Source organism: Pan troglodytes, chromosome 6 (genome assembly GCF_028858775.2).
Source record: "Pan troglodytes isolate AG18354 chromosome 6, NHGRI_mPanTro3-v2.0_pri, whole genome shotgun sequence".
In the NCBI taxonomy this organism is placed as follows: domain Eukaryota; kingdom Metazoa; phylum Chordata; class Mammalia; order Primates; family Hominidae; genus Pan; species Pan troglodytes.
In genome coordinates, this window is record NC_072404.2 from 84,368,244 (window position 1) to 84,395,371 (window position 27,128).

Genomic DNA, 27,128 nt, shown 5'->3' on the forward strand with positions numbered 1-27,128 from the left:
AAGACTAGCACTCCCTGTGTCTCCCTCTCCCTCCCTCCCTCCCTTTCTTGCTTCCTTCCTTCCCTCCCTCCCTCCTTCCCTCCTTCATTTTTCTTCCCTCTTTCCTTCCTACTTTCCTCTCTCCTTCCTTCCTTTTCTTTCTCCTCCCTTTTCTTCCTTTTTATCCTTCTTTCCCTCTTTTATCTTTCCTTCCTTCCTCCCTTCCACTCTCTTTGGCTGTCTCTGTAAATATTTCTCTCTTGTCTCTATTTTTCTAATTCCTTGTTTATTTCTCCCTGTCACTCTGTACTTGTTTCTCTGTATCTCTTTATCTCTTTTCATCTCTCCTGTCCCTTTCTGCCTCTTTCTACTTTTCCCTCTCCCTGTCTCTGTTACACACACACACACACACACACACACACACACACACACTCATGATTTTCTCCTAGGCCTGCAGCTCTTTGAGGCTGGAGGCCAGCCCTGCAGCTCATGAAACCCGGGAATCCGCAGGGATTGCAGTGGGTGGGCAGCCTCTTTAATCATTGCTTCCATAGTCAAATACTGCAGGCCCTTTTGTGACTCCTCCTCCAGGCAGACTCACCACAGGGCACAGTGCAGCCTGCATTGTAGGTGGTGGTGTGCAAATCCACAGGTGCTAGCATCTCACAGAACGTTCTCCTTCTACCACCAATGACCCGAGTCACCTGGGATAAGGTACTGAACCTCTCTGGGTCTGTTTCCTTGTTTAAATGGGCCTCTCCAAATTAGATTAAATCTTGTATCTAAACAGGGGTCTTGTGAGACTACTATGTGTGGAAGACAGTGTGGGGTTTTTGATTTGTTTTAGTTTGTTTTTTGAGATGGTCTTGCTCTGTCACACAGGCTGGACTGCAGTGGTGCTATCATGGTTCGCTGCAGCCTGGATTCCCTGGACTCAAGCGGTCCTCCAACCTCAGCCTCCCGAGTAGCTGGGACCACAGGCATACGCCACCACACCTGGCTAATTTTTTGTATTTTTTGTAGAGACGAGGTCTCACTATGTTGTCCAGGCTGGTCTCAAACTCCTAAATTCAAGCAATCTGCCCACCTTGGCCTCCCAGAGTGCTGGGATTACAGGCGTGAGTCATCCTGCCCTGCCTGTAGACAGCTTTTGAAATGGCTCCCAGCGACTGCTGCCTTTTGTTATTCACACCCCTCTATAATCCCCTCCCTTTGTGATGGGCCAAACTGAGAGTCTCACTTCTAGCAAAAAGATTATGGCAAAAGTATGGGATTTCACTTCTGAGATTTGGCTACACAAAATTGATTTCCGTCGGGCCAGCTCTTCTCAAAGGTGCTCCTTGCTCACGTGCTTTGATGAAACTGTACTGTCATGAGCTGCCCTACAAAGAGGCCCACATGGTGAGGAACTCAGGCCTCTGGCCTCTGGCCAACAGCCAGTAAAGAACAGAGGGTCTCAGGCCAACTGAATCATCCCAACAATCGTGAATCTTGGAAAGGAATCTTCCCCCAGTTGAGCTTTGAAATGTCTCCAGCTGTACCCGACATCTTAATTGCAGCCTGGGAGAGCCCCTGAAGCAAAGGACTCCCCAAAGCTGCCTTCAGGAGATGACCCCCAGAGACTATGAGGTGATAAATGCTGTTGTTTTAAGTCACTGGATTTTGGGAGAATTTATTATGCAGAAATAGATAACTAACACAATATGTAAAAGATGTTGTGTTATAGCTAGAGCAGGCTAAAGTGCAGTAACAAATAACCCCAGACATGAAATGGCTCAACAAAACAATCCTGGTTTGGTGTTCAGGTCAATGAGGAGGGTCTCTTTCATGCAGATATTTAGGGACTTAGATTCCTTCCCCCTTATGGCTCTACCATCCCCTAAGGCCCCGTTGTTTTCTGCATCCAGCCCAGAAGGAGAAAGGGAGCGTGGTCAAGGCAAAGTCACTCCCACAAAAGCGCAGCCCCAAAGAGCTACCTGTGATATCTACTCACATTCTTTTGGGGAAAGTTATTATTATTATTATATATTTTTTTGAGTTGGAGTCTTGCTGTGTCATCCAGGCTGGAGTGCAGTGGTGAGATCTCGGCTCACTGCAACCTTCACCTCCCAGGTTCAAGTGATTCTCCTGCCTCAGTCTCCCAAGTAGCTGAGCTAATAGGTGCACATCACCACACCCAGCTAATTTTTTTGTATTTTTAGTAGAGGTAAGGTTTCACCATGTTGGCCAGGCTGGTCTCAAACTCCTGACCTCAAGTGATCTGCCCACCTAGGCCTCCCAAAGTGCTGGGATTACAGGCATGAGCCACTGTGCCTGGCCTCTCTTGGGGAAAATTATATCGCATGTTTCCACTTACTTTCTAAGGAGACTGAGAGCTATATCTACTGATGGTGGCTCCAATCTTAGAATGCATAGTATAGGCCTAGCCTCAAACTACTCAATATATATTGGCCCTAGGGAGTCTGGCCCTACCTAGGCTCTTCGTCTCCATGTCACCTCTCCTGACACTGAAATTGTCAGGGACTTGTCTACTGAGAAGTCTACTGAGAAGTTCTTTCCTTTTTATTTTTCTTTTGTTTTTCTTTTTTTTTTTTTTTTTTTTTTTTTGAGATGGAGTCTCGCACTGTTGCCTGGGCTGGAGTGCGATGGTGCGATCTTGGCTCACTGCAACCTCCGCCTCCTGGATTCAAGCAATTCTCCTGCCTCAGCCTCCCAAGTAGCTGGGATTACAGGCACCTGCCACCATGTCCGGCTAATTTTTTATATTTTTTTTAGTAGAGACGGGGTTTCACCATGTTGCCCAGGCTGTTCTCAAACTCCTGACCTTGTGATCCACCTACCTCAGCCTCCCAATCCTTTTTTCATCTCGTACGTGGCCCATGTGTCCTCATGCTGCCTAACCACAGCCTGGGAGAATCTTCTCTCCTCTGGCCTGCTTCTACTCAGGCAGTAGATTTGACAGAGTGTTTGATCTGCTTCAGTGAGTGGCTTTTGTGTGGGGCAGTGGTTGATTTATTTCTAACTCACCTACAAAATTATGAGCTCCGGAATGTTTCCACCCAACACTACATCTTCATCTTCAGGTCAAACCATTGTACCCGAATTTTAGACTACACTGTTTCTGAATCAGCAAGAAATCTGCTCCTGGAGCAGTAAAGATGAAGTTCAATGGCATATGAAGAAATCCAGATGACTGGCATAAACCAAAGGTTCATTTTCCACTTTATTTTTCTCTCTTGTAAAGAAACTCTTAAGTAGGCAAGCCAGAGTTAGTATGGTAGCTTCATCAGGAGCCTTGATATTTCTTTCTTTTTTTTTTTTCTTTTTGTTGAGACGGAGTCTCACTCTGTCGCCCAGGCTGGAGTGCAGTGGCATGATCTTGGCTCACTGCAAGCTCCACCTCCCGGGTTCACGCCATTCTCCTGCCTCAGCCTCCCAAGTAGCTGGGACTATAGGTGCCCGCCACCACGCCCGGCTAATTTTTTGTATTTTTAGTAGAGACGGGGTTTCACTGTGTTAGCCAGGATGGTCTCGATCTCCTGACCTCGTGATCCTCCCACCTCGGCCTCCCAAAGTGCTGGGATTACAGGCGTGAGCCACTGTGCCAGGCTGAGCCTTGATATTTCTACTGCACCATTTCAAAGCCACTTTTATCTTTGCAAAATAGTCTGCAAGATGGTTGCTGCAGCTCCAGCCATTATGTCTGTATTCCAGGCAGCAGTAAAAAGAGAAGGCAAGGGCCAAAGGGTGTATCACCCAGCTGAATTATCCTCTTTAAAGAGCATTCCCATAATTCAACCCAATGACATCCACTTACCTCTCATTGGCCACCCCTGTCTGCAAGGGAGGCCAGGAACTGTGGTTTTCCAGCTGCATGCATTGCAGAACACAGCAATATGGGGTAGAACTATCCAACTCAAGAAGAAGGGGAACTTGGGTAGGCAGCCAGCAGTCTCTGACACATCCTCTTACTCTGTAAGGGAGCAGAAAGATGGATTCCCACAGATCCAAGTCCCAATTGGCTTTTCTGTAATAGCTATTAATGGTATTGACTAAAGTGTCTGTATCACTGCACTTTTATGGCTCTGCTGAGAAGAACACCCCAAGGCCACTGGCTCCTTTGTTATAGCTAATAATAGCCCAGTGTTAGAAAATGGCAGTGATATCTCTTGGGCAAATGGATGACCACTTCTCAGACCCAGGCATCCAGAATTGGCCAGGGCTGCCTGAGATGATTGCATGAGACAATGCCCATGGAACGTTTTTTAAAATTAGTATTAGACTTTATTTTAGAACAGTTTTAGATTTACAGAAAAATTGACTGAGATCGTACAAAGAGTTCTCATAATTTACCCCCCGCCACCACACACACAAACTTCCCCTATCATAAAAATCTTACACGGGTTAGATATGTTTGTTAGAATTAATAAACCAATATTGATAAATCTTTTTTTTTTTTTTTTTTTAAGACAGAGTCTGACTCTGTCATCCAGGCTAGAGCGCAGTGGTGCAATCTCAGCTCACTGCAACCTCCACCTCCCGGGTTCAAGTGATTCTCCTGCCTCAGCCTCCCAAGTAGCTAGGATTACAGGCACACGCCACCACGCCCAGCTAATTTTTGCATTTTTAGTAGAGACAGGGTTTCACCATGTTTGCCAGGCTGAATGATACATCGTTATTAACTGAAGCCTATTGTTTGTTCAGATTTTCGTGAATCCTCATATCCTTTTTTTCAGTTCCAAATCCCATTCAGGATACTATATGACATTTATTTGTCATGTCTCCGTAGGTGCCTCTTGGTTAAGAGGTGACATTTTCTCAAGCTTTTCTTGTTTTTAATGACCTTGATGTTTTAAGGAGTCCTGGTCGGATATTTTGTAGGGTGCCCCTGTATTGTAATTTGTCTGGTGTTTCTTTCATGATTGAACTGTAGTTATGGATTTTGGGGAGGAAGATTGCAGAGGGGAACTACAATTTTCATCGCATCGCATCAATGGGACATGTTATGGACAAGATTTTTGACAGCTGATGCTGACTTTGATCACCCGGCTAACACAGCGTTTGTCAGCTTTCTCCGCGGTAAACCTTTTTTTCTACCTTTTCATAGGGCATTCTTAGGAAGAAAGTCACTATGTACAGCCCACACTTAAGGAGTGAAGAGCTGTGTTTCCCCTCCTTTACATAAAGTAACTACATAATTTATTTGGAAATCTTCTATATATGAGATTTGCTTCTTCTCAAGAAGAAATTTTGAAAGAGCCAAGAGTCTATGATCATTTCTTCTCCGTCTGCTAGACCTAAAATACGCCTGTTGCATTTTCTTGAAACAAAAGACTTAGGAAGGCACATTTGACTTTGCCCATGATTAAATATTAAGTATTTTTTTATATAAATAGTGTGTTTTCTTTTCCCCTTTGAGAGTCATCCAGTTAAATAAACTTTGAACTGTCAAGTCTGGTTCTCCTCTCTACAAGTGACATGTAACAAATACAGCTTTCATCTCCCAGCTGCTGTGCACATCTCCATGAAAAGAAGGCTCTTGGACACTCATTTCTGTCACCTGAGCACACAGCTCACATTCTTATCAGCACTTGGATGCTGGGACAGGGAGCTGTCAGAAGGGTCACCTAAGAACAGTGGGGTCACGTAGGCATGGGACTAGCAGTAGCAGTCAAGGCTTGAACCTCTCCAGGCACACAGGGCTCTCTCCCTCCTGAAACCTCCATCCCAGCTTTGGGAGCATGGCTCTGTTAGAAAACAGGTTCTTTCATTGAGTCAAAACCATCGCCTGGCTTCCATCCATTTGGTCCCACTCCCATTCTCTAGGTCATAAAGAACAAATTCATATCTCCCAATGATGTTCTCGTCTGCACACACACCCCCACCATGGCCCACTGATTGTTCAAGGCACTGATGATGATCTGCCCAAGTCAGATTCCCCCCAGCCCAACGCACTTGGTTCTTGATTTCTTCATTGTTAAGCTGTGACTTCCAGGCTCATTAACACCCCAGCTGTTCTCCTTTGAGTGGACTTCAAGGTGCCTCCTGGGTTTTCTTTTCTTCTTATTTTTGAGGCAGAGTGGTATGGTTTGGCTCTGTGTCCCCACCCAAATCCCATGTTGAATTGTAATTCTCAATGTTGGGGGAAGAAGCAGGTGGGAGGTGATTGGATCATGGGGGCGGATTTCCCCCTTGCTGTTCTCATGATACTGAGTGAGTTCTGACGAGATCTGGTTGTTTAAAAGTGTGTGGCACTTCCCCCTTCACTGTCTCTCTCTCTTTCCTGCTCCAGTCATGGAAAGATGTGCCTGCTTTTCCTTCACCTTCCACCGTGATTGTAAGTTTCCTGAGGCCTCCCAACCAAGCTTCCTGTAGGTGCATCTGTGAGTCAATATATTTTCTTCATAAATTACCCAGTCTCGAGTAGTTCTTTACAGCAGTGTGAGAACGGACTAACACACAGGGTCTTGCTCTGTTGCCCAGGCTGGAGTGCAGTAGTGTGATCATAGCTCATTGTAGCCTTGAACTCCTGGGCTCAAGCAATCCTCCTGCCTCAGTCTCTGCAGTACCTGGGACTATATGGCATTCGCCACCATGCCTGGGTAATTTTTAAATTTTTTGTAGAGAAAGGGTCTTGCTATGTTGCCTCAAACTCCTGGTCTCAAACTCCTGGCCTCAAGTGGTCCTCCCACCCTGGCCTCTAAAGGTGCTAGAACTACATGCATGAGCCACACACCAGGACTTTATCCTGGATTTTCTACCCTAAGACCCCATAGGCTTCTTATGGAAACTGCTGACTCATTGATGCAACTTAAATAAAGCCCATCTCATTTTATATCAGATGCTCGCTCAGCCCTAGCTCCTCTAGTTTGCATTAGTACAGCTGGTTTTTTTATTTTTTATTATTATTATTTTTTGAGACGGAGTCTTGCTCTGTCGCCCAGGCTGGAGTGCAGTGGCACGATCTCTGCCCACTGCAAGCTCCGCCTCCTGGGTTCACACCATTCTCCTGCCTCAGCCTCCCGAGTTGCTGGGACTACAGGCCCCCGCCACCACACCTGGCTGATTTTTTGTATTTTTAGTAGAGATGGGTTTCACCGTGTTAGCCAGGATAGTCTCCATCTCCTGAACTCGTGATCCGCCCACCTCAGCCTCCCAAAGTACTGGGATTACAGGCATGAGCCACCATGCCTGGCCTAGTACAGCTGGTTTTGATGACGAAAATGCAGGAACTCAAAGCTATTCCATTAAAGGTAATTGTGTCCTGACCCTGTTGCGTATCATGTATGAGGTTGTATGCATCTACACACAAGTCTTATTGGGAAAGGAGGTTCAGAATGACGTGAAACCGTAGTTTAAATCTCTCCGGGTGGTAGGATTATTGATGCTATTTTATTTCCATTATTACTTACCTGGACTATCATTTTTTCTTGAATGAACTTCTTAATTATTTTGCAATTTACCAAAAAACTTTTTAATCTCACGTGAGTCAGACGATTTTCTCAGCCTGCGGAGGACTCTCTGAGCTATTTCAGGGAGAACTCGTCACTCTTTGAGAATCCTTAAAGTGCACATTTGTTGGCACTTTAAGGTGAAAGACAGACGCAGAAGTGTGACAGGAGGTTGGAGGTTGAGGCAGCACTTGGCTGTTGTAAAGCAGTTGTTTTTTCCTTTGGAATGAAGCTCCTCCCAGGGCCTGAGTGCATGTGCGTGTGTGTGTGCGCACACACACACACACACACCCCAATGAATCTCTGCTCCTTTAGCATTTAAGGGTCCACAGCAATGTATCTAGACATATTCCTGCAGATCCTCACTTCCCTCCTCCTCTCTCATCTAAGGTTTTCATGTTAGAACAGGGACAGCAGAGCAAAGCCACATGGCAGGCAGTATAGCCTAGTGGTACCGAACAAGAGATTTTTCTTTAAGGTAAAGACAGGGTCTTGCTATGTTGCCCAGGCTGGTCTTGAACTCCTGGCCTCAACTGACCTTTTTGCCTTGGCCTCCCAAAGTGCTGGGATGACAGGCATGAGCCACCATGCCCAGCCCAGAACAAGAGATCTGAGTGAGATAGACTGAGGTCTGAAACCCAAACCTGCCAGGTACAGACTATGTGATATTGAGACAGGTTATTAATCTCCCTGAGTTTCAGTGTTCCCATCTATAAAGAGAAAATGATAGCACCTGCCCATAAGCTTGCTGGGAGGATGAAAAGAGAAGGTGCTTATAAAAAACTATGCAGGCCGGGCGTGGTGGCTCACGCCTGTAATCCCAGAAGTTTGGGAGGCTGAGGCAGGCGGATCACAAGGTCAAGGGATGGAGACCATCCCGGCCAACATGGTGAAACCCCGTCTCTACTAAAAATACAAAAAAAAAAAAATTAGCCAGGTGTGGTGGCACACGCCTGTTAGTCCCAGGTACTCAGGAGGCTGAGGCAGGAGAATCGCTTGAACCTGGGAGGCAGAGGTTGCAGTGAGCCGAGATCACACCACTGCACTCCAGCCTGGGTGACAGAGCAAAACTCCGTTTAAAAAAAACAAAAACAAAAACAAAAAACCCTTTGCATAGTGCCTGGCACATAGGAAGTGCTCAAATCATGGTGGTACTTATGGTTAACAGTGACAATTATCCTTTTCTGCCCTCCTCACTGGGCACCATGCTTGAATCTACCCTATCAGAAAATATCCCCAGGCAATGCAGTTAACAGCAGCCTGATAAACCAGCATACCCACAAGATAAATCCAGGGAAAGCAATAAAAACAAAACAAAACAAAACAAACAAAACAATCCCAAACAAAACCAAAAGCCTTCCCTGTATTTGAGAGAAATAGTCACCTTCCCCATCTGGCCTCTGGTGCTCAACTTCTTCACCCCTCTGGGAAATTCTTTTAAAAAGCAGATATCTTAAAACAAAGCAAAACAATAACACAACAGCAAGTTCTTCCCAAGACACCAATGGAAAGCAGTGGCTATGTCCTCCATAAAGATCGAGGGGCTTTCTTCCAGGAAGCTGTCATCACTCATACTTATCTCACAGCAGTCAAGAGTGAGGCACGAGTTTGGATGACACCTCTGGGATATTGTCACATGCACTGGGGGAGCTCGGAAGAGCACGGAGGGTCATCATGGATGGTTGCATACAGGTTCTTCATAACAGTGTCAGAACAGACTAATCCACAGGGTGTTGCTCTGGGGCCCAGGCTGGAGTACAGTGGCGTGATCATAGCTTACTGCAGCCTTGACCTCCTGGGCTCAGGCGATCCTCCTGCCTCAGTCCCTGGAGGCTGGCAGGGTGGATGGGAATCAGGAGTCTCTGGTTTTCTTTCTTCCCAACCTCTTGCAGGTTTCCTTTGCTTTGTCACTGTGCCTTCGGCTGGTTACCGATTAGAACCTCACGCAAACTCTCCAGAAAGAAAAACAGCTTCTTTCCAGGGGCCAGTGCCAGATTCTACCCTCTAAATGAATTGTGAGGTTGGGCGTGGCGGCTCATGCCTGTAATCCCAACACTTTGGGAGGCTGAGGCAGGAGGATCGCTTGAAGCCAGGAGTTCAAGACCAATCTGGACAGCACGGTAAGACCCTGTCTCTACGAAAAATTTAAAAATTATTCAGGCATGGTGGTGTGTGTCTGTAGTCCCAGCTGCTCCAAAGGCTAAGGCAGGAGGATTGCTTGATCCCAGCAGTTCAAGGCTGCAGTGAGCTATGATTGTGCCATTGCATTCTAGCCTGGGCAACAGAGCAAGACCCCATCTCTGAAAAATAAAATAAAATAAAATAATTATGGTAATGGCTTTGATAAGTACTTAGAACCCCATTAATTTGGGCATGTTTATAGTAGGTTGGGTCTGAGCTTTTGGGGGCAAAGGGAATTTGAATTATAAAACAGTGGTGATATCAGCGCAGTCTCAGGGTACACCTGAACCAGAACTTTCCTCTAGTTCCCACATGAGCCCCAGGCGGAGAACACTCTTCAATGAAGTGGGTACAAATAGCAGACAGATAGGATCCATCCCAAGGGAGGCCTCTGAAGCACTGAGAAGACACACAGGTAAATAGCTTTTAAAAAATTTTTTTCATTTTCTGAGCCTTATTTATATGAGCAAACGTTTAGGCATATGTTAAACTCAAGTATCACAAATTCCGAATCAAAGAGGTTGCATCTTGTATCGAGGCAGAGAAATCAAGAGGTGTAGCCTCTGGCACCAGAAGTTTGGTTTGGTGCCTTGGGCTAGGACTGGAGATTTCATTCTTTGTGTATTTTCAAGGGCAAAATGCCTGGGGAATAACTGAAAAACTGAGAAGCCTATATCTTCCTTTTTTTATCTTCATGGTGGGATTACAAGTGCTCCGCTTCATAACTAACCAGTGGCTGTGCCGCAGGCCTCTGTAGAAATCTCAATACCCAAAGCTCATGCTGTTGCCCAGGGCCTATTGCAACCATCCCACCAAAAGCTTTACCTTTTTCTGCCTTTCCAAGTGGCACAGTGAAGGAGAGCCCACACTCTCAGGACTGGAGGAGCAGATATAATATTAGCTACCAATGAACTATGTATTCAGGAAAAAGATTAGTACAATCGATATAGATGAAGTCCACCAAGTATCCCTATACCTCACTCTGACCAAGCTTTCCAATGTCCTACCCAACAAACTGTGAGATTTTGTTCTTGATACAGTCTGGATATTTGCCTCCTCCAAATCTCATGTTGAAATGTGATCCCCAGAGTTGGAGGTGGAGCCTGGTTGGGAGGTGTTTTGGTCCTGGCTTGGGTAATGAGTGAGTTCTTGCTGTATTTATTCCTGTGAGAGCTGGTGGTTTAAAAGAGCCTAGAACCTCCTCCTCTGTCTCTTGCCTTCTCTCTCTCTCACAAGGTGATCTCTGCACACATCAGCTCCCCTTCACCTTCCCCCATGAGTGGAAGCAGCCCACAGCCTTAACCAGACCAGATGCTGGCACCATGCTTCTTATGCAGCCAGCAGAACCGTAAGCCAAATAAACCTCACTTCTTTATAAAAGCACCCAGCCTCAGGTTTTCCATAACAGCAACTCAAATGGACTAAGACAGTTCTTTTCCCCACAAGGTAAGATAGGAAGAAAAGCAAGAGTTAGAAACACCCACTCTGTGGGTAATTTTTTCTCTTAGAGATAAGAGCTGCAGTTGGTTTGTTGGTAGCACCTCCTTATCAAACTTCTCAACAAGATAAAAGGACGTGTGTGTAATGGAAAGTGACTCAAGCTGTGCTTCTCCAACTAGGGATTTGCAGGCATCTAGGCAGCCTCTGACTTTTGCATGTACAAGATGTCTGTAAGATTTTCAAAGTTTTTTTGTCTTTATTTTGGTGATTATCGGAAAATTAGGTCAGGTGCAGTAGCTCACTCCTGTAATCCCAGCACTTTGGGAGGCCGAGATGGGCCATTCACTTGCAGTCAGGAGTTTAAGACCAGCCTGGCCAACATGGTGAAACCCCATCTCTATTAAAAATACAAAAATTAGCCAGGTGTGGTGGCACACGCCTGTAGCCCCAGCTACTCAGGAGGCTGAGGCAGGAGAATCGCTTGAACCCGGGAGGCAGAGGTTGCAGTGAGCTTAGATCATGCCACTGCCCTCCAGCCTGGAAGACAGAGTGAGACCCTGTCTCGAAAAAAAAAAAATAATATGAGCATCTTCTGCATTACCTGGATGGCCCAGATGAGTACTGAACGTGGCTTTAGTTCATGTGTTTGTGTGCCAACAGCCCTGGGGCTAAGTTGTTCTACAGGAATTGTCATAAAAAGAAGAAGAGAGTGGTGTAAAAGCAAGAAGAGAGTGGTGGTTTTTTTGTTGTTGTTGTTGTTTTTGTCAAGACGGAGTTTCCTTCTTGTTGCCCAGGCTGGAGTGCAGTGGCACAGTCTCGGTTCATTGCAACCTCCACCTCAGCCTTCCAAGTAGCTGGGATTACAGGTCCTCACCATCACGCCCAGCTAACTTTTGTATTTTTAGTAGAAATGGGGTTTCACCATGTTGGCCATGCTGGTCTTGAACTCCTGACCTCAGGTGATCCACTCACCTTGGCCTCCCAAAGTGCTAGGATTACAAGCGTGAGCCACTGCACCTGGCTGAGGGTGGAGATTTTAATAGAAATGTGTTTGTTGCTCAGGAAAGCTGCTAGAATATAAATTCCCAGAGAGCAGGATTTCTATCCTCTTTGCTTACTAATTTACTACACCCTAGAGAGACGGTAGGTGCTCAATAAATATGGGGTAAATGAATGGTGAGTAAACATTTCCAAAATACTCCAGAGTACAGGAAACTAGAGGGAGAATCAGGTTATCATGAGACACAGAAGAACCTCTGCTGGTTCAGTTGGTTCCACATTCACATCAGAAGCAGCAACGATTCCATTTCAGTGAGTGACAGTGCCACCAGGTTAAATGAATACTGTTAACTGAAATTTTATCTACTTTGTTGGTTTGTTCATATCGACTTGTAAATTTATTCTTATATTATAGCTGCAATAGACCTATGAGTAGAAGCCATTTTATGTTTACACATATTTGAGAAACACTATAGTAAAAAATAAATTAGGTCAGCCCTGAGGGTCTGTGAGAGTTTTTTTTTTTTCTTTAGAAGGATGCCACTTATTACTTTATTTAAGAAATACTACCAGCCTGGGTGACATAGTGAGATCTCATCTTTACAAAAGAAAAAAAAAATAGCCGGGTAAGGTGGTATTGAAGCAGTGTCGTTGTCTGGGGTAAATACCCAGGGTTCATTGTCTCACACCAAGAAGATTAAGGACACGGACCAGACACACAGGAGGAGTGAGTTTAGGAGCGGAGGGTTAATAGGCAAAAGAAAGAGAAAGGAGAACAGGTCTCTCCCTTGTGAGAGAGAGGGATTCCTGAAAAAGAAAATCCAGCCCTTGGACTACACCAGATTTTATAGGCAGGCTTGAGGAGATGGTGTCTGATTTCCATAAGGCCCACAGATTGGTTCAGCCAGGTGTGACGTTTACATAGTGTGCCAGGGGAGGCTGGTCACCCCATTCTAACCTTATTATGCAAATGGGGTCTTTGCCTGGCTGGTGCCATATTGTCTTCTCCTTACTGTCCACATGATTTGGCAAAGAGAAGGGAAGATGGAGCTGCTGTGTTGGACATGCCGATTCCCAGGTAGCCTTATCCTGTCAGCACAGCTGCCGGCATTCACCAGTGCAAGCTTCCAGCTTGCTTGTCTCTGTCTGAAGCTTGATTTCACAGGCTGCTCTTTGTTAGAAAAGAAAATCATTTGGGGGTTGCTTTTTATTAAAAGGAAAATGTTACCGAGGACTTCTTTGCCCTTACTATCTACCTAAGTAATTTCTTCTTAACTCCTGTATCAGTATGTGCACCTGTAGCCTCAGCTACTTGGGAGGCTGAGGTAGGAGGATCGTTTGAGCCTTGGAGTTCAAGTCTGCAGTGAGCTATGATTGTACCACTGCACTCCAGTCTGGGTGACAGAACAAGACACTGCCTCTTAAAAAAAAAAAAAAAAGAAAAAAGGACACACTAGATTAAAATTGTCAACAATATACACCCCATCCTGCAGGAAATGGCATATGGCTTCTCTAGCCAAGAAAGTTAACCATTTCTCCAGGTGGCAGAAATGAATTCTATCCACTGATCAAGGTGCTGCCCACGGAATAGAGGTTGTTCCCCTTATAGTTATGGCAGCTGTGTTCAAGCTTAAAGGGGCCCACTGACTTTGAGGCATCCTGTAGCTTAAATTTTTTTTGTGTTTTAGAGACAGGGGTCTCATTCTGATGCCCAGGCTGGAGTGTGGTGATGTAATCACAGCTCACTGCAACCGGGGTAGTTTTTAAATTTTTTGTTTTGTAGAGACAAGTTCTCACTATTTGGGTTTTGTTGTTGTTGTTGTTTGTATTGTATCATTTTGTTTTTTTGAGACAGTCTTGCTCTGTCTCCCATTGTCACCCAGGCTGGAGTGCAGTGGTGCAATCTCGGCACACTGCAACACTCCACCTCCCAGGTTCAAGCGATTCTCCTGCCTCAGCCTCTGAGTAACTGGAATTACAGGCGTGTGCCACCATGCCCAGCTAATTTTTTTGTATTTTTAGTAGAGACGGGGTTTCACTATGTTGCCCAGACTGATCTCGAACTCCTGACCTCAGGTGATCAAGCCTCCTTGGCCTCCCAAGGAGCTGGGATTATAGGCATGACCACCACACCCGGCCAGAGGTCTCACTATTTTGCCCAGTCTGGTCTCAAACTCATGGCCTCAAGCATCCTCCTGCCTTGTACTCCGGAAGCACTGGGATTACAGGTGTGAGGTGCCTTGCCCAGCCTTCACTGTAGGTTTAAATCTCATCAGGTGACAGAAAGCTTAGTCTTGTCTTCAGCCTCCAGAGGGAGGGACAGTGGGAAGACATTCTTGAGATTCAGATCATGCTTGGCTCACTGTCAGAAAGAGTTTTCCTGCCTTAGAACAACCTGTCTCTAGAGTTTATCAAGCAGATACTGACTGATTACTTGGACAGGTAGGTGGGCGTCCACTAGGGGAGTGGGTAAGATGCAGTTGTGTTCCTGGAGGAATATGAGCCCATCAACCATGTATTAAGGATGATAATAATCTCTGGTGAGGCTGGACAGTATCCTGTCTTCTGGAACCATCCACAGCATTATCGATTGATCCCTGTCTGGCTCTCCTTGTTTCCGTTCTTGGTTCCTTGTTTTTGGCTAATCAGTATTGGGAGGCTGTATCAATACCCAGCAGAGGAGGTCAAGCTGGAAGCCACATGTGTGAGGTCCATCCATCGGCTGGGGCCTCTTTGGGGGAAAGAACACTGGAATTTTCTAATATGCCTGGAGCCCTATTCATGCCAATAGGCATAGACCCCATTTCATGACTGCTTGGGCTACAGGGCGGAAGCCCAATATATTGTGTTGGAATGAGACCACCACTTCTCCTGTGGTCCTTCCCAGCTTTTCCCCAACCCTCCCTTTTCCCTAGTTTATAAGACAGGAGAAAAGGGAGAAAGCAAAAAGTTGGAAAGAAACAGAAGTAAGATAAATAGCTAGATGACCTTGGCACCACCACCTGGCCCTGGTGGTTAAAATAATAATAATAATAATATTAACCCCCGACCAAAACTACTGGTGTTATTTGTAAATTCCAGACATTGTATGAGAAAGCACTGTAAAACTTTTTGTTCTGTTAGCTGATGTATGTAGCCCCCAGTCATGTTCCTCACGCTTACTTGATCTATTATGACCCTTTCATGTGGACCCCTTAGAGTTGTAAGCCCTTAAAAGGGCTAGGAATTTCTTTTTCAGGGAGCTCGGCTCTTAAGATGCGAAGTCTGCCGACGCTCCCGGCCGAATAAAAACCTCTTCCTTCTTTCATCTGGTGTCTGAGGAGTTTTATCTGCGACTCGTCCTGCTACAGTGTCTGTTTTCTTCTCTTAAATAGGAGCTTCCAAGGGCAAAAACCATGCTGCTTCTCTCTTCATCACAGTGCCTCACACTTAACACATTTTAGCTCAATCTCCTCTCTCCCTCCTTTCCTCTCTCTCTCTCTCCTTTCCTTTCCCAAGAAATCATAAGGGCCAGGCGCAGTGGCGCACGCCTGGAATCCCAGTATTTGGGAGGCTGAGTTGGGCGGATCACTTGAGGTCAGGAGTTTGAGACCAGCCAACATGGTGAAACCCCATCTCTACTAAAAATACAAAAATTAGACTGGCGTGGTGGCAGGTGCCTGTAATCCCAGCTACTCGGGAGGCTGAGGCAGGAGAATCGCTTGAGCCCGGGAGGTAGAGGTCTCAGTGTGCCAAGATTGTGCCACTGCACTCCAGCCTGGGCTGGACAGAGCAAGACTTCGTCTCAAAAAAAAAGAAAAAAAAAAAGAAAGAAAGAAAAGAAAAAAGAAATCATAAGAAGCAAACCACAGAGGTGTCCAAATATATTTGTTGAACAGAACTGAAATGCACCTCTGCACTTTGGGGTTGAGCAGTGATCCCCAAACTTGGGTCTAAGGAGACTTATCTGAGAAGTGAAAAAACAGGGAAGCCAAGACACTCAGAGATTCATGATTGTGGGACATCAGGAACTGATCATTGGCAGGCACAGGGAGCTCAGATGGAAACGTGAGGCTGACATCCTGACACTCAGCAGAGACTGGGCTCCTGGCTTCAGCTGCTGGGCTTACTGAAGCCTGGGAAGGCTTCATGAAATGCCTAGTTCCCTACACAGGCGCCAAGCCCCTTGCAAGCCTTTTCCTGGCTGGCTGTGACCCTACCCTTCCCAGAAAAGCATTGGCAAAGAGGAAGGAGGAGAAATAGCACGTCAATCAATGATAACTCACTCACTGCAGCCCTGGGCGAGTGACCTGCTCTGCTCAGGGGCCTCCCTCACTTTAGGAAACTGGGTTGTTTTTCAAGGATGGTAGAAAAAATATCAGATGAAAAAAATGGCTTCAGAAACTCACATAAAAAGGCTTGGAGTGGCTTATAAGGGCAGTGTCTGGCCCCCAGTGTGCTGATTCTATCTTTTCCGATTCTTCTCTTTCCTTAGCCCCCAGCACCCATCTAACCAGAAAGAAAACATGTGAGACGTCTGAAATAACAGAGATTCAAAGGCATTGGCTTGACGGCTTGAGCATTTACCAGGACTACCATCTGCAACATTTTTTGTTTTTTGTTTTTTGTTTTTTTTTGCCATATACATTGAGTGGAAAAGAAATTAGAGGAAAGAGAAAGAAATGGTCACAGCTAGGGGAGGGCAGGAGTTCTGGTGTGAGGGGAAGGGGCTGGGCAGGGCAGGAGGGTGACATAGCCAGAGCCCAGCCTCCTGTCCTGTCCTGCATTCTCCCCCACGGCAGAGGGGACCATGGAGGGTGCTCAGGTCAGGAAATGGATCTGTCACTTCTCAAACTATAGATGATGCCAATGACTGACATAATGAAGGAGTGTGAGATTTCCCTTCAGCTCAAGGCTTGGAGTTTGCTGCCCTGGCCATCCTTGTGCAGAGACATGGGGTCTCCAGAACTTTTTGTTTTCTTCTTTTTTTTTTTTTTTGAGACAGAGCCTCACTCTGTCACCCAGGCTGGAGCGCAGTGGTGTGACCTCAGCTCACTGCAACATCTGCCTCTCTGGTTCAAGCGATTCTCCTGCCTCAGCCTCCCATGTAGCTGGGACAACAGGCGCACGCCACCATGCCCAGCTAATTTTCCTATTTTTTTTTAGTACAGATGGGGTTTCACCATGTTGGCCAGGATGGTCTCTATCTCTTGACCTCATGATCCGCCTTGGCCTCCCAAAATGCTGGGATTACAGGCATGAGCCATGGTGCCTGGCCTTGTTTTTGTTTTTGAGACAGAGTCTCGCTCTGTCATCCAGGCTGGAGTGCAGTGGTGCAGTCTCGGCTCACTGCAACCTCCGCCTCCTGGGCTCAAGAGATTCTCCTGCCTCAGCCTCCTGAGTAGCTGGGATTATAGGTGCCTGCCACCATGCCCAGCTAATTTTTGTATATTTTACCAGAGATGGGGTTTCTCCATGTTGTCCAGGCTGGTCTCGAACTCCTACAATCTCCAGAACTTTTATTTTATTTATTTTTTTCAAGACGGAGTCTTGCCCCGTCGCCCAGGCTGGAGTGCAGTGGCGCCATCTCGGCTCACTGCAACCTTCGCCTCCTGGGTTCAAGCAATTCTCCTGCCTCAGCCTCCCGAGTAGCTGGGATTACAGGGTCAAGCAACCACGCCTGGCTAATTTTTGTATTTTTAGTAGAGATGGGGTTTCACCATGTTGGCCAGGCTGGTCTTGAACTCCTGACCTCAAGTGATTCACCCGCCTCAGCCTCCCAAAGTGCTAGGATTACAGGCGTGAGCCACCACGCCCGGCCATCCAGAGCTTTTAAATTCTCCCGAAGGACTTAGGACCGATCCTTTCCTCCCCACCAGGGTCCTGCTTCTCTTTTCTCTTCCTCCCTTTCTCTTGCTTTGTTAATTCTTCTTCACTCCCTTGGTCCATGGCCACTCCCAGTGCCATCAAGCCCAGATGGGACCCCATGGGGTCAAGAGGGTGTTGCCCTGGGATGCTGACCTCATGCTTTGAGCAGTCTCCCCAGGTATCCTGATCCCATGGCGGGAAGCTGCTGACAGATGGTTCTGATGTGAACAGCACCTCCAGGCTACTGGACCTTATAACCAAGGTTCAGAGCTCAGAGCACATGTGCTGGTACCAGAGAGTCTCAGGGGTCCTGAGCCAGCATCCCCCACGCCACATAAACAAGCAAAGCGGGCCATCTTGTCCTGCCACTGTGTGGCCCTAAAAAAGAGGGGGTGCCAGATGCAGTAGCTCATACCTGTAACTTCAGCACTTTGGGAGGCCGAGGTGGAGGATCACTTGAGTTCAGGAGTTCCAGACCAGCCTGGCCAACATGGTGAAACCCTGTCTCTTACTAAAAAAAAAAAAAAAAAAAAAAAAAAAATAGGTGTGGTGGCAGACGCCTGTAATCCCAGCTACTCAGGAGGCTGGGGCAGGAGAATCACTTGAACCTGGGAGGCAGAGTTTGCAGTGAGCCAAGATTGCGCCACTGTACTCCAGCCTGGGTGAGAAGAGTGAAAAAAAAAAAAAAAGGTGGAATTTTCTGGATAGTGGCAGGAAGCGGCTGGATCAGGCCAAGTCCTATGGTAAGTCGCCCCTTCCTTACAGCTTTCTGTGCCAACCTGACGTTCCTAACCTGGGACACACAAGGGTTAGTAAGCGAGGGTCAGGTGTCCAGTTCTGTCCTGCTTTGAGGGGGAAAAGGCGAGTGCGAGGGTAGACCGGCATTGCCTTAGTCAGCCCCAGTGTGCGGGGGCCTTTTGCCTTTACTAAGAGCAAACCCAGACCTGGTGCAAGGACTCACACCTGTAATCTCTGCACTTTGAGGGGCTGAGGTGGGAGGATCACTTGAGGCCAGGAATTCAAGACCAGAGTGGGGAACATAGCAAGAACCTGTTTCTCAAAAATCAGCCAGGTCTAGTGGCCTGTGCCTGTGGTTCCAGTTACTCAGAAGGCTGAGGTGAAAGGACTGCCTGAGGCCAGGAGTTTGAAATGAATCTGGGCAATATAGCAAGATCCCTCTCTACAATTTTTTTTTTTAATTAGCTGGATGCAGTGGCTCACACCTGAAATCCCAGCAGTTTGAGATGTGAAGGTGGGAAGATCTCTTGAGGCTAGGAGTTCAGGCCCAGCCTGGGCAACATAGCAAGATTCCATCTCTACAAAAATCTTTTTTAAAAAATTAGCCAGGCACGGTGATGTGTACCTGTAGTCTCAGTTACTCAGGAGGCTGAGGTGGGAGGATCATTTGAGCCCAGGAGTTTGAGGCTGCAGTGGGTCATGATTGCACCACTGCACTCCAGCCTGGGCCACAGAGCAAGACCCCATCTCAAATAAATAGATAAATAAGTAACACTAAACCCTCAAAGCCAAAGAAGCTCTCCTCCTACATCTCCATCACTCCCCTCCCCACCTCCAGTTCTGGAGAAATCAAGACACAAAGGAGGCCGCTCTGGGAAGTGCTAACATGTATTTATTCCACAAGGTGGGAGATGGGGTGAGGAGATGATCACCAGTAAGATGTCACCAAATGAGACACTGCGAATCCCACACAGGGCAAGGCAGCAGCTACAGGGTTCAGCTCTGGGCAGGGCTTGGCCAGGGACAGTGTGGGGAAAAAGAGATGGGGACTGGGAGATGGGACAGCCTCCCAGCGGGGGCACCCCACAGGGCAGGGCTGAGACACATCCTTCCGGCCAGTGACATGGAGCCAAACCCACACCCTTCTCATCCCTCGTCCCCATCCAGGTGAGTAATGAAGCAGAAAGCCCAAGGCCACACAGCTAGGTCAGCATCGTCACACACTCTGGAACGCACAGCCAGACACACACACACACACCCTGCCACGCACAGCACGCAGGCACACACAGGCTTGTGCATGCACACGCGTTCATATATTAACTCTGATTTATATGTGCACCCTAACCAGAGGGCAATCGAAAAAAAATACTCTTCAGAGAGGAAACGACTGCCTTCTCCTCTGCCAGCCAGCAGAGCGTGGGGTGAAATGAGGTGAGCCAAAAGCATCTTCAAGGGTCCTGGCAGCCTTTGCTTCAGCCCTTAGGTTCTGGATGGAGGACCGCTGCTTCTCCCCGGTGGCAGCCTCTGGGAGTCAGGGCTCCCTGGTCCTGGACCCAGCTCCATCCTGCAGGGCCCTTGTGGCTGAGATCCGACTGCAGGCTTAGCCTATTTCTGTCTCTGGCTTCCTCTAGACACAGGCAGGAGAGCTGGCCCAAGCACACTGATAAGAGCCTAGTGCCCAGGTGATTAGAAGAGAAAGCATCAGCTCCATCAGGTCATCTCAGGAGGGGCCAGAAAAGTCCAGAGCTGCAGTGCCCAAAGCTACCCTGGTGGGAAGGGTTAGGGGCAGTAGCTGCCTTGGGGCGTGAACAGGCAGGTGTCATCTGGGTAGAAGTAACCTCGGAGGAAATAGTGCCCGGTCCTCACTGCCTCCTTTTAGGGCGGGGAGCTAGGACATGGCTGAAGCCCCCGCTGCCTCCCACCGTGTTGATGGCTGGAGTTCAGCAGCTGCTGCTGCAAGAGATGAGACACAGGAGGGGACCCTGCCAGTCCCAGATCCTGATTCTGGGATGGGCGATGTGGAGGAGAACTGGACAGTCTTGCTCCTCAGTACCAGGTCCACATCAGAGGCTGTGGAAGACAGCTGTCAGTTTCCCAGAGGAAGGGTGGGGGGCTTTTCCAGGGTGCAGGAAACTTGTGGGCAGCTGAATGCCTGAGGGGGGACAGAGTCTTCATCCGGGGCCCCTGTGCTGCCCTGGAGAAGCCCTGGGGGGCCCGTTGAGCACCTGCCGGCCCCTTGCTATCTCTCCGCCAGGGCAGCTGGTCCAGATGTTGGGGGGAGCAGCCATATCCTGGGGGCCAGGCTCCAGTGCCCCAGCTCCCTCCCTCTACTTGATGGAGTTCTTAATGGTCCACCTCTGACCTGTGCAGCTGCGGAGGATGAGGTCGATGCCAGCCAGGCCGCGGTTCTCCACCTCCAGGCAGCATCCCGTGCCCTTGTTCATGATGGCTCCATTCTGGGAGGGGGCAAAATCGAGAAGAGAGGAGAAGAGAGAGAGGAGAGAGAGACAGCGAGAGATATAGAGAGAGGAGAAAGAGAAAAAGAAAAAGAGAGAAGAGAAAGAGACAGAGAAAGAGGCAAAGAGAAGACAGAAAGAGGAGAGAGAGACAGAGAAAGAGGCAAAGAGAAGACAGAAAGAGGAGAGAGAGAAAAAGAGGGAAGAGAGGAGAAAGAGAGACGATAGAGACAGAAGAGAAAGAGACAGGAGAGAGAATGAGACAACGAAAGAGACAAAGAGAAGACAAAGGGAGGAGGGGTAGAAAAAGAGGGAAGAGAGAGAAGAGAGAAGATAGAGAGGAGAGAGAGAAAAAGAGAAAGATAAAGGGGAGAGAGAGAGAAAAAAGAGAAGAGAGGAACAGAGAGAAGACAGGAGATAGAGGAGAGACAAGACAGAGAAAAGAAAGAAAGGGAGAGAGAGGCAGAGAGAGGGAGATAGAGGGAGAGAGGGAGAGAGAAAGAGTGCAATAGGAGAGAGAAAGAAAGAGAGAGAGAGGCTTAACTATCATGGCGCCTGGCACATAGCTTCTTGCAGAGAATCAATTCCACCAAAATTCTTTGCATGAGACTGGGGCAGGGAAGCATGAGGACCTCCTCTGGGGACTCTGAAGTCAGAACCTAAATAAGCTTCACCCAGTTGGAGTATCTGAATCAGGTGAGGAGCATTGGTGGGGGATGGGGTCAGGATGGGGTCAGGATGTTGAGTTTCCCGGGATATTCTTGGTCTGATGGTCTCAACCCCACTGGCTGTGGGTACTTAGTGGATTTCAAGGAAGTCCCCCCTCACTCCTATCTCAGGATTGATCAGAGCTCAACTAGCCTAGCACTGACGTAGGAATCAGAAATGCTACTCCATGCAGAAACTCCACAGCTGCCCCCAGGAAGTGCTTTGGGTCCACAAGCCCAGCCCGGGGCAGGGAGACCTGGGTTCAGGGTCGCTTTTTGCTGGGGACCCCTGGGGAAGCAGGATTCCCCTCTGTGGTCTGCAGCCTCTTGCAGCTACTCTGGGTGCTGGCTCTGTCCATACAGCACTCACCTGGATGAAGTTCCAGCGCTTGTACAGGCTGTTCTTGACCTTGTCGCAGTCCAGGAGCTGGGGCAGCCGACTCTTGGAGTTGTCCACCAGGCAGCGGGTGTCAGGGAGGAGTGTGGTGGTCCCCAGGGCACCCAAGTGCAGGAAGCCTTCCTTGGTGTAGCGGGCAAGCTGTCGAGAGACCAGAGCAGCAGGGGAATGGAAGTGGGAGGCAGGAGTGAGACATGGGAGGAAGCAGGGCTCAGGTCTCTCGGCTTTACTCCTGCTGTTTGTCAATACCATGGTCCTGGCCACCATCCCAGCCTGTCACTCAGGCCATATGCTCACCTCACAGGACAGCCCTGTTCCAGAAAGCCACCCAGGCTTCTGAGCCTGGATACAGAGTCCCCAGGGCAACTCTCTGATCTTTTTTCCTTTTTTCTTTGAGATAGAGTCTCACTCTGTTGCCCTGTCTGGAGTGCAATGGCATGATCTCAGCTCACTGCAACCTCCGCTTCCCAGGTTCAAGCAATTCTCCTGCCTCAGCCTCCTGAGTACATGGGATTACAGGCGTGCACCACCACACTCGGTTAATTTTTTATTTTTAGTAGAGATGGAGTTTCACCCTGTTGGTCAGGCTGGTCTTGAACTCCTGACCTCGTGATCTGCCCGCCTCGGCTTCTCAAAGTGCTGGGATTACAGGCATGAGCCACCGCGCCCGGCCCTGATCTTTTATCTAAGCATATCCTCAGTCAGTGTTTTAGGACCTAGTCTTCTGTTCAGCAACGTCGGGGAGAAGAAATAGATGAAGAAGCTGGATGTCTAATTTCTAAATGGCTCTACTTTCAGCTGGCTGGGCCACCTTGAACAAGTAACCTGAGTCTCCATTTCCTCTCCACTTACAAAGGGGGATTGACTAAATCTACCCTGCTGCAAAAGGCTCAAAGAAGCCATTCACTGAAGAAGAAACAGACATTAAACAGTACTCAACCTCATAGGTATGAAAAGAAACAAAAATCTAAAATAATGAGATACCACGTTTTACAAAAGAGATTAGGCCAGGCTCAGTGGCTCATGCCCGTGATCCCAGCACTTTGGGAGGCTGAGGCAGGCAGATCACTTGAAGCCAGGAGTTCGAGACCAGCCTGACCAACATGGCCAAACTCCGTCTCTTCTAAAACTACAAAAATCAGCTGGGTGTGGTGGTGAGCAACTATAATCCAAGCTATTCAGGAGGCTGAGGCAGGAGAATTGCTTGAACCTGGGGGTGCGGAGGTTGCAGTGAGCGGAGATTGTGCCACTGCACTCCAGCCTGGGCAACAGAGTGAGGCTCTGTCTCAAAAAACAAACCAAAACCAAAAAAAAAAAAAAAAAAAACCCAAAAACTGAAACTAAAATCAGAGATTATTCACCACATTTTGGTGACTGAAGTCTAAGATGGGCCCTCTCACTATTGGGCTGGAGGGAGGGTAGATTACTACAACCTTTCAAAAAGGAGATTTCTAAATATATACTTTGTTCTTTTAAAATGTTCATGGTCTTTGATTCAATTAATCCACTTTTATGCACAAAGGACATGAACAGACACTCTCACTAGAAGACATACAAGTGGCCAACAAACATGTGAAAAAATGCTCATCATCACTAATCATCAGACACATGCAAATCAAAACCACAATGAGATACCATCTCACACCAGCAAGAATGGCTATTATTAAAAAGTCAAAAAATAACAGAGGTTGATGAGGCTGCAGAGAAGAAGGCATGCTTATACACTGTTGGTGGGAATGTAAATTAGTTCATCCACTGTGGAAAGAAGTTTGGAGACTTATCAAAGAACTAAAAGTAGAACTACTGTTTGACCTGCAATCCTATTACTGGGTATCTACCCAAAGGAAAAGACATCATTCTACCAAAAAGACACATGCACTTACACATTCATTGCAGCACTATTCACAATAGCAAAGGTATGCAATCAACCCACGTGCCCATAAATGGTGAATTTGATGAAGAAAATGTGGTACCTATACACCATGGAATACAATACAGCCATGAAAAAGAACAGCATCATGTCTTTTGTAGTAACATGGATGCAGCTGGAGGCCATTATCCTAAGAGAATTAATGCAGAATCAGAAGACCAAATACTGTATGATGTTCTCACTTGTGAGTGGGAGCTAAATATTGGGTATTCATGGACATAAAGATGGAAATTACAGACACTGGGAATGCCAAAAGGAGGGAGGGAGAAAGAAAGGCAAGAGTTGAAAAACTACCTATTGGGTATTATGCTTACTACCTGGGTGACGATTTCAAGCATACCCCAAACCTCAGCATCATGCAATACACCCTTGTTAAAAACCTATATATGTACTCCCCTGAATCAAAATAGAAATTAAAAAGAATCCATTTGTAGAACTCCATGATATGGTTTGGCTGTGTCCCCACCCAAATCTCATCTTGAATTGTAGCTCCCATAATCCTCATGTGTTGTGGGAGGGACCTGGTGGGAGGTAATTGATTCATGAAGGGAGGTTTTTCCCATGCTGTTCTCATGATAATGAGTAAGTCTCATGAGATCTGCTGGTTTTATAAAGGACAGTTCCCCTGCACATGCTCTCTTCCCTGCCACCCCATAAGGCATCCCTTTGCTCCTCCCTCGCCTTCCAACATGATTGCGAGGCCTCCTCAGCCATGTAGAACTATGAGTCCATTAAAACCTCTTTTTCTTTATAAATTACTCAGTCTTGGGTATGTCTTTATTAACAGCATGAGACTGGACTAATACACTCTATCAGAAGGAAATAATCAGAACTGCAAACAAAAAATTCATGGGTAGGGTATTTATTGCAACATAATTTATAATAATGAAAGAGCAGAGCAAAAATATCGTAAGTGGGCAACATAATCCTAGTACTTGCTTTATGCTCTATGTACAACAACAAATGCTGGATGATTGTGGTAGGTTGCAAAACTGACCACATCCTCTGCTATTCCTTCTATACACCCATGGCAAGATGGTTTGAAGCAATTTCCATCAAGAAATGGAGTCTGTTCCCCCATCCCTTGAATGTTGGTTGGCCCTGTGACTTGCTTTGGCCAATGGAATGGAGCAGAAGTGAGGCTGTGCCTGTTCCTAGACTAGACTTTTAGCCTTGTATGAATCCTTTCAGTCTCTTGGAACAGTAAGCCGAGGCTGGCCTGTTTGAGGATGAGAGTCATGTGGCCCAACCAATTGCTAGTTAACCACCAGTTAACCAAATGGATGAGGCCAACCTGGATCAGGGAGCCCTCAGCCAACCTGCCAGCTGCTGATAGGAGATGCACGAATGAATCCAGCCTAGATCAGCCAAGCCTAGTCCAGATCAGAGAACCATCCAGCTGACCTGTAGACTCGTGAGCAATAAAAAATGCATATTGTTTTAAGCCACTACGTTTTGGGGTAGTTGTTATGCAGCAATTCCTGACTGATACAGGGAAGGTGTTGCCTGGCAACCTTCCCACAACAGGGCCTGTACTATGCTAGTAGCCTCGCCTCTGCTGCCTTTACTTTCCTGGGGAAGGAAAATTATATTGTTTAAGAATCATATTCCAAAATAAAAAAAAATGCATTCATTCACCCATCTTTCACACTCCTGAGAGGGAGGGGCTGTGCCTAATTAATTTCCTTCCTTACTAGGAGCAAATCACAGACCAAGTGCTCAAAACGTGTTTGGGGTTGAGCACATAACTGTGGTGAATGGCATCATTTGAAAAGGCAGCCACATCTACACAGCTGTTGCCTAATAAATTAAAAAAAAAAAACACTCTGCATCATTTGTAACCATTGTAAAGAGAATAAATAATGCAATTTTCCCAACAACTCTGCAAGATATGTTTTATTATTCTTTACATTTTATAGATGAGGAAACTGATGCATGAAGACATCTGGTCACCTGGCTGGGTGCTGGCCGCTTTCTTTTGGTCACTGAATACCTGATGGTTGGCTGCCATGGCCCAGCAGCTGAGCAGCAGAAGAGCCCCCTCCCAGATTGCCAGGAGAACTACACCTCCTCCAGAAAGCTTGAGCATATTCTGCCCAGGAATGAAATAAGTAGCTCTGCTCAGGGACAGGAGTGGCTCTTTTCTGGCAGATAAGATTCTCTGCATGGGGTTCTCATTTCTTGGTGAAAGGTACTCAGAAGCTCTTGGCTCTTATCCCAAAAGGAGGGCCTGGCTGGTCTCCCTGAACAAGGGACAGGGAGTTTATTAAGTGCCCTTGAGAGAGATGTGGTTAACGTGTGCTTTAAACCCCAATTAGTTCCAAATCAAAGTCATTAGAAGCAAAATGGTAAGAAAATCAGAAGCCCTCCCTCCCCCTCCCTAAACAATGTCTGCCTGAATATATTTAAATTCTCCAAATGCAAAGTGATGAATAACAGCAAGCTGCCTTTATGTTCAGGGAAAGATATACACAGCTGCTTACTGAAATTATGAATCAATCTATTATCCAGCAGGCAGATGAGCAGCACTAAGAACATTAATTAACTGAGCATATCTGTGACCCAGATGTTTAAAGAGGGAAGCTAAATGCCACTGGGAGTTAGAGGTTCTCCTTTCTGAGGTCTGTTAGGGAGTGAAACAATGAGACCTAGAATGCCAGGACCTGCAGAGGCCACATGGCAGTCCTAAGCCATGCAGCCATGCAGGGTAGGCTGGGGCAGGTGAGGAGGGCCCCTGAGTGGGATTTCCTTTCTAGGGGAAGGTGTTTATCTCACTGAAAATACTGGGTCATGTGCATAGGTTCTGCTGGTCTGGCCAAGGGACCAATACTTGCCTCCTTTTCTGAGAAAGTTAGAAGCCAGTACTGTGGTCTGAAGAATGATGGGGCTAAAGTTAGGCAAACAGATCTCACATCCGCTTTTCTACCATGAGGCAGGTGGGTAGTGAACCCTTGGATCTGCTGTCAACCAAATGTCCAAAGTTTGCCCCAGTCCTGAACCAGG

General features: G+C 47.1%; 1 protein-coding gene across 1 annotated transcript in view; it reads right to left on the reverse strand.

Annotated features, from left to right (window-relative positions):
- Positions 1-19,507: 19,507 nt before the first annotated feature.
- The window catches only part of LOC745916 (DNA mismatch repair protein MutL), a 69,631-nt gene continuing 62,010 nt past the window's right edge, over positions 19,508-27,128 (reverse strand). Inside the window, exons 7-9 of the mRNA XM_063815931.1 lie at positions 22,169-22,336; positions 20,998-21,091; positions 19,508-20,705 (exon numbers count right to left, since the gene is read on the reverse strand). Of these exons, the coding sequence (XP_063672001.1) occupies positions 20,524-20,705; positions 20,998-21,091; positions 22,169-22,336 (444 nt within the window). The 3' untranslated portion in view covers positions 19,508-20,523. The remainder of the gene's footprint in view (positions 20,706-20,997; positions 21,092-22,168; positions 22,337-27,128) is intronic.